We start from the raw sequence: 14,330 nt of genomic DNA, 5'->3' as shown, positions 1-14,330 counted from the left end.
ACTGAAAGTACTCAAAAATTGTGGTCAATTGTACTTGGTCTATAGGACTTTGTAGCGCAGATTAGCTTTAGAATACCTGTTGGACAACCAATGAACAGTGAATCATTTTAGATTTTGTACCAGTAAGTTTAGCATCTCACTCCAATATATTAGTGACAACAGGGAATGGGCAGACTAAATGCTCTGGGCCTCCAAATTGTAGTGAGTGAATAGGAGTCAGAGGAGGAACATTGGATTCAATAAAGCAATCAGCTCTGGCAAAAGGTCACAAATGTTAAGGTCTGTTTTTCTGGGATATCTCCCGGTACCAAAGAGGCTGCCTGAACTGGCGGCTTGTTAATGTTCAAGCAAGTGAAGCTGCTACCGCCCTCTGAACCACAAACTTGGATGGTTTGATGCATTCAGGAGACACAGGCCCAGGAGAAACGCTGCTCAAATTGAACAATTGTAGAGCCGAAACAGTTTGGTGTTTGGGTTATCCAACAAAGTTAATCATTTCCAGGAGAATTCCAGACTTTAGTCAATAAGCAGACCTCGATGCCACTCACGAACAGCAGTAATGTCAGCTGGTGCGTGCCAACTCTTCTTCCTTGCTACCATATATGTGAGATGGTGAGAATTAAATCAGCGTGAAACATGGCACAACTAACAGGTGTTGGACGATTGCAATGGGAAATGAAGCAATGAGGTTGGATATGAGCATAAATCAGTTGTATTTAAATGCAGATCTGCAAGTCATCCAAAAAGTCACTTAAAGTTGATAGGCCTGCTGAAGTTAAAAAGAGTCCCACTGGGATTCCCATGTGCAGATAACTGCTCAAGCGGGCTATAATTTAATTGCAATTCTACAACCTTGCCAACAAAGCTTAAACAGCAAAGGACAAAAAAACAAACAAAACAAAACCTTTGAAAGGTCCGAAGCTTTTTCCTGAGCACATTCTCCAGATTGAGAACCTTTTGCATTAGCAGGCACTTCACTGCAGTCTCTTCTCGACTGGCCGGGTTAATACGCTGAGCTGTGAGTCGCCAAACGTGAATCTCATGCTTCAGCTCTGGGGGGAAAAAAGAACAAAATGAGAAGGTTAAATAGACGGACACAGCACAAAAACATAGTGGAGCAAACTGACAGTCACAAGAGACAGCAATGACATTTCTATATCAGGATTTGTCGCATAGTAGTACACCAACAAAAAGATTTTGAGATATAGAGGCTTTCCCAGGACCTCAAATCTGTTGAACCCTTTGCCTCCCTCAGTCACCTCTCTCTCCTTCCAATCTACAATCCTAAAAGGCAACTTCGACAAGAGCTAATCGCTACTGCTGTGTTTCCCTATAGCCTTCCCTCCCAGTCGTTCCAAGCTTTGCTCTTCATGGGGGTTTTGAAATGAAAAGGCTCGCTGTAAAAGTCCAACAATTTGGAACATCAGATTTATACATTATTTTCTAACTGAGCAGAACTTGAATGTTACATATAATTCTAAGATTAAGAAGTGTTTTGATAGAATAGATAGGGAGAAACCATTTCCACTAGCAGAAAAGTCCGTAACCAAGGGCACGTACTTAAGACAATGGGAGAGGGACGTGTGAATTTTCTTTATGTTGCTATAGTCTAGAATGCACTGGGCAACCTGAAAAGGCAGTGGAATCAGATTCAACAGTTCAATTGTAATTATCATAATGGAACTGAATACTTGAAGGCCAAAAAAAATCAGGACTACAAGGAGAGAGCAGGGGAGTGGGTCTAACTGGAATAGTCTTTCAAAGAGCCAGCACAGGAGTGATGGTCCAAATGGCCTTCTTTTGTGCAGTGTGATTCTATGAATAGATTTGGGGATCAAAGGAGATGCCAATTGAAGGGATAGAAATGTAGTAATCCAGCCTTGATTCCAAGTTTAACAATGTTACACTGTCATTGTAACAGCACCAACCAAAATATTTCATTTTCCATAACTTTTAAAAGCATATTCCTTTCAAAGGAGGTCACAAAATTCCTTGCTGCTGCACCTGGTTCCACAGCGCACTGCGTTTAGTACCAAGTTATGACTAGATAAGGAACAGCACATGCTGGAAACCTGAAACAGGTTAGCCAGAATCTGAAAATTAAAAAAAAGCAACTACAAGATTCACATTTCATCAGAGCACCTTAGTTAGACCTTTCATCAAGTATTGCGTACAGTTCTAGTCGCCATGTGAGCACAATGATAACGGTGGAATCTTACGTACGCCCCCACCCCAATTGCATGTTGGGAGATGCAGGGGTGCATAAAATTGGGTGCGATGGTGGGGGGTGGGCACCATACCCGTCCGGTACCTGCCTCTGCTGGAATTTTATCAGCAGCAGGGGGGAAGCACTGGTCAACCCACCTGCCCTTGGAGGCAGGTAAGTGGACAATTAATAGCCACTTTAGGGCCTCCTTGCACTGCCGCTGGGGTAGTTCCCATGCCACGTGGTGAGGCCGCCAGGTAAACCTTGGTGGCTTTACTGAGGGTTGGAGGTGCCCTTCCTGTTCAGGCCTGTGCTGGCTCTTTGTTAAAAAAAAATCTCCTAATTTCTCCCTGGTTGTTTTGTCAATTACCTTAAATCTGTTCCTCTGGCTACTAACTTTTCTGCCAGTGAAAACAATTCCTCCCTATCTACTCTATCAAAATCCTTTGTAATTTTAACTGCCTCCATTAAATCTACCCTTAACTTTTGCTGATCTAAAGAGAACAATTTCAGCTTCTTCAGTCCCCCCCCACAAAACTGAAGGCCCTCATTCTTGGTAGCATTCTAATAAATATCTTCTGCATCCAGCCCAAGATCTTGAAAGCACTTCAGTAGCAGTTTGATAGGGCACGTTAATATTTATAAAAACAAAAAACTACTGCGGATGCTGGAAATCCAAAACAAAAACAAAATTACCTGGAAAAACTCAGCAGGTCTGGCAGCATCGACGGAGAAGAAAAGAGTCGACGTTTCGAGTCCTCACGACCCTTCAACAGAACTCAAGTTCTGTTGAAGGGTCGTGAGGACTCGAAACGTCGACTCTTTTCTTCTCCGCCGATGCTGCCAGACCTGCTGAGTTTTTCCAGGTAATTTTGTTTCACGTTAATATTTATCTGGGTTGATGAGCTCGGATTGGTCGAAAGCTTCACTCGCCCATACCTATCTTGCATTCTCGTTGAATAGGCATCAGTTTCATTTAATTATGCAAAATATAACATGCAGACAGTACAATTTTCACGGTGTATATTTCAAAAATAGTCATTATAGTATTGAAGAAGTGAAATTGTGATAATGAATTGCATTCTGAAGTTTCCTAGTGTACTGGGACATAGTCACCATTGCAGGTTAAGATGCTGCATGGTAATTAATGGGCCTAAAGAGAAGGGTTACTCGGTTTGAAAAGGATTGGACATGATCATTGAGGAAGAACTCTGCAGAACTGGATGTCCCTTAAAGTGTTGTACGGTGTTCCTTCAGGAATTGTTTACTAGGATAATTGTACAACCTTCAAATAGAAAATCATGTCCATCGAGATGATGATTTCTTAAATACCAGTTCAAGGACCAAACCATTTCATTAATGTCTGCACTGCAAATATGAATATAATTTTATATCAAATCATATGAAAATGAACTTATACTTTCACAGCAAACTTTTTGTTGACCTTGGTCAATTGAAAAGTAATCACATCGACGTATATGTCTAGGATATTCCAGGTGGAGAAGCATATAAAATAGTATTGCCAAAATATGTTTTCTACCATCAGTCTTCATAAGATCATTTTCAATCTTTGGGAGATAGGTCATATCAGCAACAATTGCAATGTGATTGAAGGCAAAATAACCAAACAAAACAATTGAAGCCTGAAAAATCATTTCACTGGGAGAGTTAAAATATACTCCAATTATGTTTGACTTTAGACTTGATAATGGTTGAGGGGTCTGTGAGATATCAACTTTGCACAAACAGCAGCACCTTTCCCTCTGATTCAGAACCTTTTAACTTTGAACCCCACCCCCCGAAACCCCCACCCCCACCAAGGCCTTGAGCACATAATCCAAGCTGATAGTCAAATGCAATCATGAGGGGTGTGCCACAATGGTGGAGGTTCTCTAATCAACATTTGTCCTTCAACCAATATCACCAATAAACCAATGAACTGCCGATTCATGTGTTCTCTGAAATTGGCTGTTGTGTGGCTGGGATAATGGCAGTGACCTCACCACAAGTAATTCACTAAGCACAAGGTTCAATATTCTGTCCATCCACAGTCAAAAGACAGAAACTCTAGCATTGTCCTTTGGATGATAAATACAAACATTGTAGTCTTCATTCGGCTGCATTCTACTCATCAAGATAATTATAGAGGCAGGACCAATGAATATTTTTCACCTAGAATGCAATTAAGCATTTGTCTAGACAATTTAAGATCACTTTCTTATTAATTTGTTAATGCTGTGCGTTACTGGTCCTGCACAAAAGGGACAAAATTATGAGTTCCAGAAAGTGCGAGAAATGATAGAACTGATGTCTTTCATACTGAATTAGATCAGCATAACAGGATTGTTGCTATAGAAACGCAGATTTTAAAAAAAAGACCTGAGTTCTCATTAAGTGAATAACAAGGCCTTCACTTGGAGACATGCAATGCAACATCGAATTGTCTTTTTTATTTTTTTTAGTGCAACTGTAGCCCATAAAGCAACCTTTAGCTTCTTAAATAATCTGAATGCATCAACTGACTGGTGCTGACTGTGAGTCTGGTAAATTTTCTCATTTGTGCCTGTATTTAGAACGTGGCACTGTGTCCCCAATTAAATCCCTTGACAGCTTAGATTTACGTTATTACAATCTGTGATAGATGGTAGAAGTGAGAATAGACTTTAGCTGGTCTCATTAGACTGGAGTTCAGGAGTCCTCAGCAGAATGAAATGCAATTTGCAGAAGTCAAAATCCCTTGTCCTCCATTTCGCCATGAGGAAAAAAATAGGGTGCGTAACAATTGTATAACTCCAGTTTTTAGTTTCAGTCCCAATGTGTGTGAGGATCTAAATCTCTTTAATCTTCGTTTTAATAGTACATTTAAATTACAAAGCAAAATGGGAAAATCTACTTATTTCCTACCTTCAACATACCACATAATTCAATGAACTAAAGTGACGAGAGATGCCTGCTCCTCTATATTTAGTCCCAGAATCAATTCCCTTTTCCGTTCTCTTTACACACCCACATGATTTTGGTTCTACTTGCCATAGGGATTGAATCAAATTGGTTGTTTCAATCATTGAGAGTTTCACCCTGACAGTGCTATGCCTGTCTTGTTCATGTGCCTCATATTATTCCCACTAACAGTGATTTATCCCAACTATCATTGCCATTACTGGCAGTCTTGTGGCTCAGTGGTAGTGTCCCTAGCCCTAGGCCAGCAGCTCTGGGTTCAAGTCCCATGCCAGGAGTTTCTGGCTAGCATTCGTGATGCAGTTCAATGGGCTGATAATCAGCCAGGAAACCTTCCATCGCCTCCCCACTGCAGATGTGTGACGAGAAATCAACAAAATTGCTGTTACTTTCAATTTGTGAAAGGAATCCTGGGTCAAAGTTGGAATCTAGCAAAGAAAGAGTTTTCTTTAATGTTTCTTCCCACAACTTGACAGTGAGAAAGAAAGTCTGCAACAATCACAATCCCCTGTCAGGCCCAAGGCGGCCGGCAGGTAAGTTTTTAAATTGCATTTTAGGTTTCCCGGTGGGCCAGGAGGAACAAACATGCCTCCCTTGTCCTGCATGGGAAAAACTCCCTCTGCCAGGTGTGTAAAGAGTAGTCCTCCACCTCCCCATTTACCCAATTGCCCTGGACCATTGCCATGGGCCCGTGTAGCAGCCTCCTGCCACCCCAAATTCATGCCCCCGCCCATCAAACCAGCAATGTATCTAGCCGGTTTGGGCAGGAGTCAGGGAAAGTTTATAGAAATGAGTCCCGGCTGGCTGCTCCTCCCTCCTCCCCATCCTCCCCAGGTACACTTCAGGGCTCACAAGCACCGTTTCCAACGCCCCTCCACCCATCTCCTTGTTAAGATCTGGGCCATTATCTCAAAGCAATGTGGTCAAGAAACTCTGGAATAACCCTTGGCTGGGGTTGATATCAAGAGGAAAGAGAATCTGTCTGAACTATGTCAATCCCTGCAAACAAATAGCTTGCTGGTACTCAGCCTTTGAGTTTGCCATGGCAAGGGTGTTGTATAATGGCCAGAATCTATGGCATTGCAGCCCAACCCTAACGGGGGTCATTGCCCTCAAGTAAGATGTTAGCAAATCGGAGGGAGAGAAAGAAAAGCAATTCCATAGGGACATCGTAAAATGACTCACCCACAATCTCACTTGGTTCCTTGTTGTACAGCTTTTTGTTCCAGTAAAGCAGCCTGAAGAAGGGAAACGACACAAGGAGGACCAAGACGATTCCAACAAACATGTGCCCAGTAAATGCTGCAAAATCCAGGCCCTGTGGTGAGAAAGAGGCAAAAGGAAGAGGAGCAAAATACAGCGAGGGTCAAATGGCACCAGAAGCCTTCAATGTAGCATCTCGCTCCAAACAATAACAGCATCTCGCACTTATATAGCACCTTTAGATTAGAAAGATGTGCCATGGCACATCATCTGGAAGATAATCGCACCGAGAGAAAGGAGGAGATATCAAGAGGGGTGACCAAGGAGGTGGAATTTAAGGAGGGGAGTGATGCGAAGGAGCAGAGCACAAGAAGCTACAAGGCAAAAATATCAGAATTTAAGGTTTTTATAAATATGAATAATAAATACATCCACCTGCAAGGGAAAAGAAGCCAAGCAATGAATTACGCAAAACCTTTCCTACATTACAACTATGACTACACTACAAACGTATTCCATTGGCTATAAAGCGATTTGGGACATCCTCATGTCATGACAGGCATGATATAAATGCAAGTTTTCTTTCTCTTAGTTATATGGAGCACTGTTATTGCTCCACGCTACAGAGTGCTTTGAGGTACACGTGCTACCTTGGGAATTTGGTGCAGGCAGGAATCTCCCTGCTAAATTTTTCTCAAGCTATAATTTCAATTAGCAGTCAGACTCTGATTTAGAACTTTAAAATTGTAAACTAGTTAAGAAGCCTAGTTAACAGAAATTGCCTGTCAGTAACAGTTAACTGTCAATCAACTGAAAGTGAATAGGTGTTAATCGCTGTAGCAGGAAGCTGACTTAGTGGTTGCAACTTGGGTGTGAGTCATCAGCTCTCTATAAAAGAGGACAGGTTTTGCTACTGCACAGAGAGCTTTATGGTATGATGCTAACTTAAAGGGCTGCATCTTCTGGTTGGCGAGCAGGGGGCGGGGCCCGCTCGCCGATGTGTAAAATGACGCAGGGTGACGTCGGGCGTACATCCCAATGTCACCCTGCGTCATTTAGGTTTTCAGTTCGGCGGGCGTGCAGCCGAATTGGCCAAACTGTCAAAGGCCTATTAAGGCCATTAAAAAACTAATTAACATGATTAATGGACCTGCCTGTCCAACCTTAATCGGGCGGCAGGCTGGGAACCCTGGCGGGCTTCTGAAAAAACATGAAACCTCATCCACGGGCAGGATGAGGTTTCATGTGTGTATTAAAATTTTTATAAACTGTTTAAATAAAAGAAATTGACATGTCCCAGCTCATGTGACAGTGGCACATGAGGGGACATGTCAGCAATTTTTTCCTCTTCTTTATTGAAACTTTCAAACCTGAGCCAAACTCCCTGAGGCAGCATTTTACTCAGGGAGATCTGTGCACTCTTTCATGCGCAAGCGCGAAAGAGCGCACTCCCGGTTCAGGGAATTCCACCCTTCCCCCCCCCCACCGCCCGCATAGGGAGCGCATAGCGCTTCCTGGCAGATGTCACGCTGGGCGGGCCTTAATTGCTCCCGTACAACCTTCCTGACGTGGGGGAAGATCCTGCCTGGAATTTTTGTGCAGAGTTGGGAAAGAGAAGCTGCTTTTTATACCTTTTCCTCAGTCTCCAGTCGGCGGTGAGTGTTCTAGGGCATTCATTAGGTGAATAGGTAGGCGATAGGTTGGTGAGTTTTCAGGTTTTACCTCTCTAAACACAGGCAGTAGTTTAAACTGGTACTGGGGATATAAATATTGCATTAGATTTATAATGCAATCTAATTAATATAACTACAGATAAAAGCTGGACAATATTTTTAAATTGAAATCTAATTAGTCAAATAAGGGTTGCAGAGCAGGTGATGTGTTGCAGCTGTAGCATGTGGGGTTGGGCACCATAGCCAGGATTTTTCCCTCGACGTGCGGGCATGCACCCGACATGCCCGAGCTTGAAATAAAGCGCGTTGATATCGGCTGACGTCAATGTGCATTCTCGCGATAGTTCGGTTGGTGGGCACACGCCAGAGCCAGCTGCGCGCCCACCGACAATTAAAAGGCCTAGTAAGGCCATTAAGTTAACAATTAAGCTGGATTTTTCACTGCCCGTTATACCTAACAGTTGACGGGCAGGCGAAAAAGCCAAAATTTTATTTTATTTTTATTTGCTTTAGGAAACCTCCTCCAAGGGCGGGATGAGGTTTCCTAAAGCAAATAAAAATAAAATAAAATTTTCACACTTGAATTAAAACATGTCCCTGCTCAAGCGACAGAGTCACATGAGGGGACATGTTTTCTGACATTTTTATTTTGTTCATTACCTTTTGTAAACTGCGCTTCGTTTCCCTGAGACAGCTCCGTGCTTCAGGGAGATTGAAGCACTCTTTTGCGTGAAGTTTGCACTAGGCCCGCTCGCCCTCACTACTCCCTCCCTCCCCCCCCACCCCCGCACAGGCAGTGCTCAACGCTGCCACTTGCATTCCACACTGGGCGGGCCTTAATTGGCCCGCCCGGGTAAAATCGCGGTGCGGTGCCGATCGCAGGCGGTGGTCGGCTTCCCGGCCGCCCCCGCCTGGCCCCACAGTGCACCCCCGCAAAGGGCACAATTCTGCCCCGTGTGTGATCCGCAGTGACCACATCTGCAGTGTGTGTCTGCAGCTCGAGGAGTTTCTGCTCTGAGTTGATGAGCTGGAGTCTGAGCTTTGGACACAGTGATGTATCAGGGAGGGAGAAAATTACCTGGACACTTTGTTTTAGGAGGCAGCCACACTCCTAAGGCTAGGTACTTCTGATTTGGTCCATGGCTAGGGCTAGGAGGGTGTGAATGCAAGAGAGGAAGAAGTGGGGATCCAGAAGGCACAAATGAGGAACCTCAGCCCTTGTAATTGTCCTACAGGTTTGAGGATCTTGCAACTTGTGTGAACAAGAACAGGGACTGCAGGGAGGATGAGCAAACTGACCATGGTGCTGTGGTGCAGGAAGCCATTCAAGTAAGGGGAGTAAAAAGGAATTTAGTTGAAGTAGGGGACAGTATAGTTATGGAGATAGGTTCTGTTCTTTGCAGCCAAGAGCATGAGTCCTGAAGGATGTATTGTCTGCCCAGTGCAAGGGTTAAGGTCATCTCCTCGGGACTGGAGAGGAACGTAGAGTTGTCGTGGTTCAATGGATACCAAAAACATAGTTATGACTAAGAAAGAGGCTCTGCTGAGTATGAGCAGCTAGGGGCTAAATTAAAAAGCAGAATCATGAAAGTGGTAGTCTCTGGATTATTAACTGTGAGAATGGGCCTTATTTTTAAAAGTATTTTTGAGGAATATTGTGTTGTTCTGTGAAGGTGTCTGTGTGTGTAAATGATTTAATTAAACTGGGAAAAATTACTTGAGACAGGTTGTCTGAGAGGTTTAAAACATGAAAGGATAGAAGCATTAGGTGTGCATTTGTAATGAGATATTATGGTGGGTTTGAGGTACAAGTAAATAGGTTGGATCTAACATTTGCATTTTTTAGATAAGTTGAGAGTTTGTTTGAATATTAAAGGGAAGTCCAAGGTGACAAGAAACATTTTTGCATCTTACAGGAGTTACATGGGTAAGCAGAAGAGGGTTTGTTACATTTTAGTGGCCTGAAAGCAGAGACAAACTAGAAACATGAAAGATCTTATATTTGGAAAGATTTGAGTTTCAAAGAGGTGTGAGAACAATGGAATCTGAGGTGAAAGGAGGGGGGAATATATTAGAGTTACTGTGGAGAGCTTAGCTGTTGGCTGTGTGAGGAAGACCTCCTGCAAACAGCTCTAGGTTGAGAGAAGATTCAGTTTGAATCAGCCAGAAAAGTCTTGGGCTGCAAAAAGCAGTCCTGTTCTGAAGTCTTGGATTTTCACAGCAGAGTGGTAGAGAATTTAAGAGATCATGTGGTGTGCTTTTATTAAAGCTACAGCGGTTTGCCTTGGGTAATATTACTGGACTTTTATAGTTCAACATCTATAAGGGAGTGCTGCCTGGAAGGTATTTACTTTTGGGTCTGACCAAGCAGGGAGTCTTTGGGGGAATGTTTTATAAGACTAACTTTAACCATGTAACTGTAATCTTGTGTGCTTAAGTATTCTTTTCTTTAGATTAATAAAACTTTTACTTTTAATTTTTAAAATCCCAAAGGTGTTGTTGGACTTCTTGCTACTGAGATCAGTATGTTTTCTTGTTTTCAGAAGACAAAAAAAAGGGTATGGCTCTTAAGCCAAGTTTCCCTTTGGGATTTGGTTTGCTCAGCAATTAACATCTGCTGTGGTCATAACTTAACTAAGCCATAAGTAGATTGAAATAGGGTAAATAAGATGCATGACTCAAAACATGTTGTGGGAGAAATGCATTTTGAATCATGCTGCATTGGCACCAGTACTGGGGAAAGAGGGATATGTACCATTGGGACAGTCTTCACCTGAACCACTGGGGACCAGTGTCCTGGGGAGTTACATAGCTAGGTCTGCAGAGAGGGCTTTGAACTAAATGGCGGAGGAAGGTTGTGAGAGGAGAGATTTGAAAATTTAAAGAGAAGGGACAAGACAATAGTGCAGAGTAGAGATACAGGTAATGATAACAGAAGTCTGAGAGGAAGGGACAGAGCGTACAAATAAGAATGGACCAGCAAATATGGTCAGAATAGGGAAAAATGGCTCTAAACTAACAGAATGGAAGGCAGGTATGGGTGAAGGGAGGTTTAGAAATTCAAAACTTAAAGTTGAGCCAAAAGTAAAATATATCAATGTGGCTAAAGATAAGCTGAGTGGGACAGGAAGGGACAGAGTTTAGGAATAATAGTGCATCAGAGAGTAAGGTCCATACAGGGACTAGTAAGAAAAAAATAAAATTGAAGCCATTTTATCCGAATGCAACAGAGCGTTTGCAATAAAATGGATGAACAAATGACACAAATAGAGATAAATGGTTTAAATCCAGTTGCTATTATAGAGAATAGGGGCTGGATCTTACAGCCCCTCCCAGGGTGTGCTTTCAGTGGGCAGGAAAGGTTAAATACGATGTGTGGTTAGCCCACTGCCTTCCCGCCCACCCCCGATCGGTCCCCATAAATAAGGTATACAAGCAGATGCCAACATCAGCAGCCCACCCACCATTTTTAACAAAATAATTAACAGGGAATTCATCTTGTTATCAAACCAATTGACCTGAATATTACACTGTCCATGCCATCATACAGCTGGTATGGGTAGGCGGGTGAGGATGAGAAGGCTGCTTTTCAAATAATTCTGTTGGGAAGGAGGGGGCGCATTACTTTGGGGGGTTTCCTTTGTGCACTGGGGGCAACCCCCTGAGATGATACCACCGCCTTTGTGCCTCCCCATCTGGTCTCCAAAACTCGATCCTGCACCACCCTTGCCCCACACCCCCAGGCTCCCCATCCTGCCCTAAAAGCCCAGGACATACCTTAGCCTTCAAAGATCCATTGTTCTTCTTCCCAGGGCCTGCTCGCTGTCCCAGCAGAGCTGACTACTGAGCTATGGTGCTGCTGGGACTCCTAAGAGCTGCCGGCCAATCAGATTGGCTGGCAGCTCTCGAGGGCGGGACTTCCTCTCACTAAAGGGCCGAAGTCCCATTCTCTGTTCATTTGAGTCAGCCCTCGCATGTTATTGCTGATGGTTGGCCTTTTTTTACATTGGTCTGTTTGGAACCTACTTTTGTAATGGGCCGGTGGTGGGGGGCTAAGGGGGTTGGTGAGCAAAATTCAGCCCTTGGTTACCAGGTGACCAAGGTTGGGAAATAAATACTCCAGGTTTATACAAAGGATGAGCAAATGGAAAAAAGTAAGAGGGGTAGCCCTGATGCTAAAGGACAACGTAAGGTCATTTCTGGGAAAGGATCTTAGCTCAGGAAATCGGGAAGTAGAATCAGTATGGGTGGAGATTAGGAATAGCAAGGGTCAGAAAACACTAGTTGGAGTAGCTTATAGGCCCCCTAATAGTAGTTATAGCACTGGACAAGAAATTAGCATTTATAGCATCAAATAAGAAATTATTGGTGCTTCTACCAAAGGCTATGTAATACTTATGGGAGGTGTTAATCTTAATATAGGCTGGGACCAATCAAATTGGCAAAGGTGGTCTGAGGCTGAGTTTGTAGAATGCTTTCATGACAGTTTCCTGGAGCAATGTGCTGCGGAACTAACTAGAGGTAAAGCTATACCTTGTGTGCAATAAGGTTAATTAGTAATGTCATAGTAAAAGATCCACTGGGAAGTAGTGATCATAATACGATTGAATTCTATATTAAGTTTGAAAACAACATACTCTAACCATAAAACAAGAATCTTAAACTTAAACAAAGCCAATTTCACAGATGTGAGGGGGAGCTGGCTAAGGTTGGTTGGGAAAATAAAACTAAAAGGCATGGCAGTCAATAAATAGTGGGAAACATTTAAAGAAAAATTCAAAAATACATTCCACTGAACAACTAAAACTCAGCAAGAACGATCCATCCTTATGAAGGAGGTTGAGAGTAATATTAGGTTAAAAGAAGAGACTGATAATGCTGCAAAGAGTAGTACTAAGTCTTAGGATTGGGAGTGTTTTAGAAACCAGCAAAGGGGCACTAAAATGTTGATAAAAAGGGGGAAAAAATAGAGTGCGTAAACCAGTCAAGCACATAACAACATCGCAAGTGCTTTACAAGTAGATAAAACAGAAGAGAAGTATCTCAAGTAAACATTTTTCTCTTTGAAGCAGAGACAGGAGAAATTATCATGGGGAAATGACAGACATTGAGCAAATATTTTTCCTGTCTGCACAGTAGATGACACAAGTTGCATACCAGAAATAGAGGGTAACCAATGTGCTAATAAGAGTGAGGAAATTAATTAATATCACCAGGGGAAAAAGAACTAGCAAAACTTGAGGAATGAAAACCCAACAAATCCCCAGGACCTGATATATCCCAGGGTTCTAAAAGAAATAGACAGTCCATCCATTGGGCTGAATTTCCCCAACGTTGGGGGGAAGGTTGAAGGGCGGGTACGTACAGGCGTGCTTCCAATTGGCGCCCCCGATCAGAGGCATGCCGCCATTTTATGTGGGTGGGCCAATTAAGGCCTGCCCAGCGTGACATCCGCACGGAAGTGCGCTCCCTGTGCGGGCGGGGAGGGAATCCTAAATTCGAGAGTGTGCTCTTTCGCGCATGCGCATGAAAGAGCGCACTCATCCCCCTGAGGCTAAGTGCAGCCTCAGGGAGATCGGCTGTAAATATAAAAAAGATGAAAATAGAAAAATAAAATTTCCCTAACATGTCCCCTCATGTGACAATGTCACATGAGTTGGGACATGTCCATAATTTTTACAAAACCTTTATTAAAATTTTTTAAAGCCTACATGAAACCTCATCCCGCCCATGAATGAGGTTTCATGTTTTTTTCTACTTCCTGCCGGGGCTCCTGGCCTGCCCGCCAACCTTAAGGTTGGACGAGCTGATCCTTTAGTTACTTAATTGACCCTGTCAATGGCCTCAATTGGCCACTGACAGGTCGGCGGGCGCGCAGCTGATTTTGCAGCACTCCCACCTTCCTGAAAATTTAAATGGGGCGCGGTGACATCGGGAGTTCCCCCTGACGTCACCGCGTATCATTTTACACATCAGCAAGTGGGCCCCGCCCCCGCTCACCAATGCATAAAATCCTGCCCATTATCTCTGCCGCTATGATTTTCCAAAATTCGTAGATTCTGAAATGGTCCCAACAAATTGGATGTTAGCAAACGTAACACCACTATTCAAGAAAGGAGGGACAGAAAAAACCAAGAACTACAGGCCAGTTCATCTGACATTAGTCATTAGGAAAGTGATGGAATCTATTATGAAGGAAGTCTTAACAATGTACTTAGAAGAGTGTAGCACGATTAGAACAAATTAACATGGTTTTACAAAAGAGAGATCATGTTTGACAGATTTATTGG

At 43.1% G+C, this 14,330-nt stretch overlaps 1 protein-coding gene across 2 annotated transcripts in view; it reads right to left on the bottom strand.

The window, feature by feature from the left end:
- Positions 1-14,330, bottom strand: part of oca2 (oculocutaneous albinism II) — a 573,569-nt gene that overhangs the window by 192,390 nt on the left and 366,849 nt on the right. For both annotated transcript variants that reach the window (XM_078544815.1, XM_078544816.1), the window contains 2 exons: positions 6,350-6,482; positions 905-1,052 (listed from right to left, as the gene is read on the bottom strand). In XM_078544815.1, coding sequence (XP_078400941.1) covers positions 905-1,052; positions 6,350-6,482 — 281 coding nt within the window. The remainder of the gene's footprint in view (positions 1-904; positions 1,053-6,349; positions 6,483-14,330) is intronic.

Source organism: Cetorhinus maximus, chromosome 7 (genome assembly GCF_964194155.1).
Source record: "Cetorhinus maximus chromosome 7, sCetMax3.hap1.1, whole genome shotgun sequence".
Taxonomy (NCBI): domain Eukaryota; kingdom Metazoa; phylum Chordata; class Chondrichthyes; order Lamniformes; family Cetorhinidae; genus Cetorhinus; species Cetorhinus maximus.
The sequence above is the reverse complement of the archived record's forward strand: the minus strand, read 5'-3'. Positions and strand labels throughout refer to the sequence as shown.